The 2342-nt window shown below is 58.4% G+C and overlaps 1 protein-coding gene across 1 annotated transcript in view; it reads left to right on the forward strand.

Annotated features, from left to right (window-relative positions):
* LOC104512270 (BTB/POZ domain-containing protein 2) overlaps positions 1–1640 on the forward strand; it is a gene marked incomplete at its 3' end in the record, with an annotated part of 14266 nt that extends 12626 nt beyond the window's left edge. Inside the window, exon 5 of the mRNA XM_010155189.1 lies at positions 1448–1640. Coding sequence (XP_010153491.1) covers positions 1448–1640 — 193 coding nt within the window. The remainder of the gene's footprint in view (positions 1–1447) is intronic.
* Between the last annotated feature and the right edge of the window lie 702 nt (positions 1641–2342).

The following is a 2342-nucleotide window of genomic DNA, read 5'->3' on the forward strand; positions in this document are numbered from 1 at the left end:
CCAGCACAGGTTCCTCCCTGGGCTGCAGGCAGGTCTCTGTTCCCCAGGACCCTCCATGGCCGCAGGGCACAGCCTGCCCTCTCCCCACAGACTGTGGGGGACCTCTGCTCTGGGCACGTCCTCCCCACCTTCTGCACTGACCTGGGGGGCTGCCTTGGTGTCTCTCACATCCCACTCCTCTCTCTGCAGCTGGATCCCCAGCAGTATGAGGGTTTTTTCCCCTTAACCAGGGGCGCTACCACTGATGGGCTCGGCCACAGCCTGAGGCAAGTTCCCCTTGTAAGCTCCCCCTGTAGCCCCCACCCACTACAAAAATATCTCTCCCTCCCCCAAGCCCAGTACAGCTAAAAGACTATTTTTCACCCGGTTCCACTTCTGAAAGGATTCAAAGTAGTTTCCAAAGGATGAGTTTAGCTTCACTTTGGAAAAACAGTTCTAGTTTCTGGAGTACAGATGAGAACTCAACCCCCCAGCTGTTTTCCCTGGGTCTGCAGTAACAAGCAACAAGACGTTAAAAACCCCGAACCACCCCAGAGCGGGGATGAAATGCCTGAGGGAAGGAGGCCATCGGAGCAGGTCGTGACCCGAACCACCTTTGTCTTGACTGACAAATGCTCCTGCACTTTGGAAGTTGGAGACCTTACTGCAGCCTTCCAGTGCCTGAACAGGCTACAAGGAAGCTGGGGGGGACTTTTCCCAAGGGCCTGTAGTGACAGGACAAGGGGTAATGGGTTTAAATTGAAGGTGGGGAGGTTTAGATTGGATATCAGGAAGAAATTCTTCCCGCAGAGGGTGGGGAGGCACTGGGACAGGTTGCCCAGAGAAGCTGTGGATGCCCCATCCCTGGAAGTGTCCAAGGCCAGGCTGGATGAGGCTTGGAGCAACCTGGTCTAGTGGAAGGTGTCCCTGCCCATGGCAGGGGGTTGGAACTGGATGGGCTTTAAGGTCCCTTCCAACCCAAACTGTTCTGTGATTCTATAAGTTGATGGTGGCGGGGTGTTACCCCTCCCACTGCCCCTCCCAGGCCGCCCTGATGTCTGAACAGTGATGTTGTAAAATCCCGGTGGAGCCGTGTGACAGTCCCTGTCTTGTATCAGTGTTACCGTCTCCTGGGGGAGCAGGGGGGGGAACTAGCTGAAGGTTTTAGGTTTTTAAACCCAGTCTGTTAGCCAAACACATTTCAGCCCCGTGGAGCCGTGTGCTTAGTCACCGCTTCACGCGTGCACTCCGGTCGGAGGCCGTGCAGGCTGCGGCTGGCCTGCGGAGAAAGGGCAGGCAGCACGTTTCTGCCCGGGGTTTAACTTCCTGACACACCAGCTCCCACGTGGGCTGTGGCTTTGGCCCGCACTCAGCTGCCAGTCAGGTTTGCCTCCCCAGGTAAATCCCAGCAGGAGCCCTTCTGCTTTCCGAAGGCTGACTGCGTCGCTGCTTTCGTGCTCCTCTGCAGGGCCTGCCCAGTCGGGGATCCTGACGGACCGGGAGGTGGTGAGCCTGTTCCTCCACTTCACGGTGAACCCCAAGCCGCGGGTGGAGTTCATCGACAGACCGCGCTGCTGCCTGCGAGGGAAGGAGTGCAGCATCAGCCGATTCCAGCAGGTGGAAAGCCGCTGGGGGTACAGTGGGACTAGTGACAGGATAAGGTCAGCTTCTCCGCTACTTCTGCTGCTGATAGACTTGTGTTTGCTGAGCTTTGAGCCTTCTCGGGACTGAAACCCGCAAGGTTCCCCGCTAGACCCCGACTCCCCACACGTAAATGCGGGGCGGACCGAAGGGCAAAGGCCTGGTGCGTTACCCTGCGCGTGCAGCTGCCGGCTGCCCCTCTGCTGCTCGGACTGGTAAAGGTTCCCAGCAAACATGGCCCTGCAGCACAGGCCTTTTGGGGGTGTCTCTCTCTCCCTTTCGAGTGGATTCCTGCAGCTGCACGGGACGTAGTGGTCGGAGTTGCCAGCCGGCTCATGGCTTCCTCCTGTGCCAGGGTATGAGCCAAGCAGTGCTGCACCCGCTCTTACCCCCCTGCGTGTAACTGTGCTTTGGCGAAGCCCCTTAATCTTGCCTCTTGGAGGGAGGGGTTAGGAGAAGATGCTTGCTGCGCCTGCTTTTCTGCCCGTACCTGGTTTCTTCAGCCCTGAGCTCGTAGCGAAGCAGCAGAGCCCAGTTGTGGTGACGGAGAGGCGGTGTGACTGGGGGGGTGTACAAGCTTTGGGTGCCCAGGCAGTCGGAGCAGGACGGGGTAATCAGAACGCCGGGGTGATCTCCAATTCCTCTCTGTCTTGGGTGGAAGGGTGGTGGTGTAGATCGGAAGTTGTAGCCCTTTGGTGGGTGGCTCTGCTGCGTGTCGGCAG

The sequence above is a fragment of the Eurypyga helias genome, unplaced genomic scaffold, assembly GCF_000690775.1.
Source record: "Eurypyga helias isolate BGI_N326 unplaced genomic scaffold, ASM69077v1 scaffold2797, whole genome shotgun sequence".
Taxonomy (NCBI): domain Eukaryota; kingdom Metazoa; phylum Chordata; class Aves; order Eurypygiformes; family Eurypygidae; genus Eurypyga; species Eurypyga helias.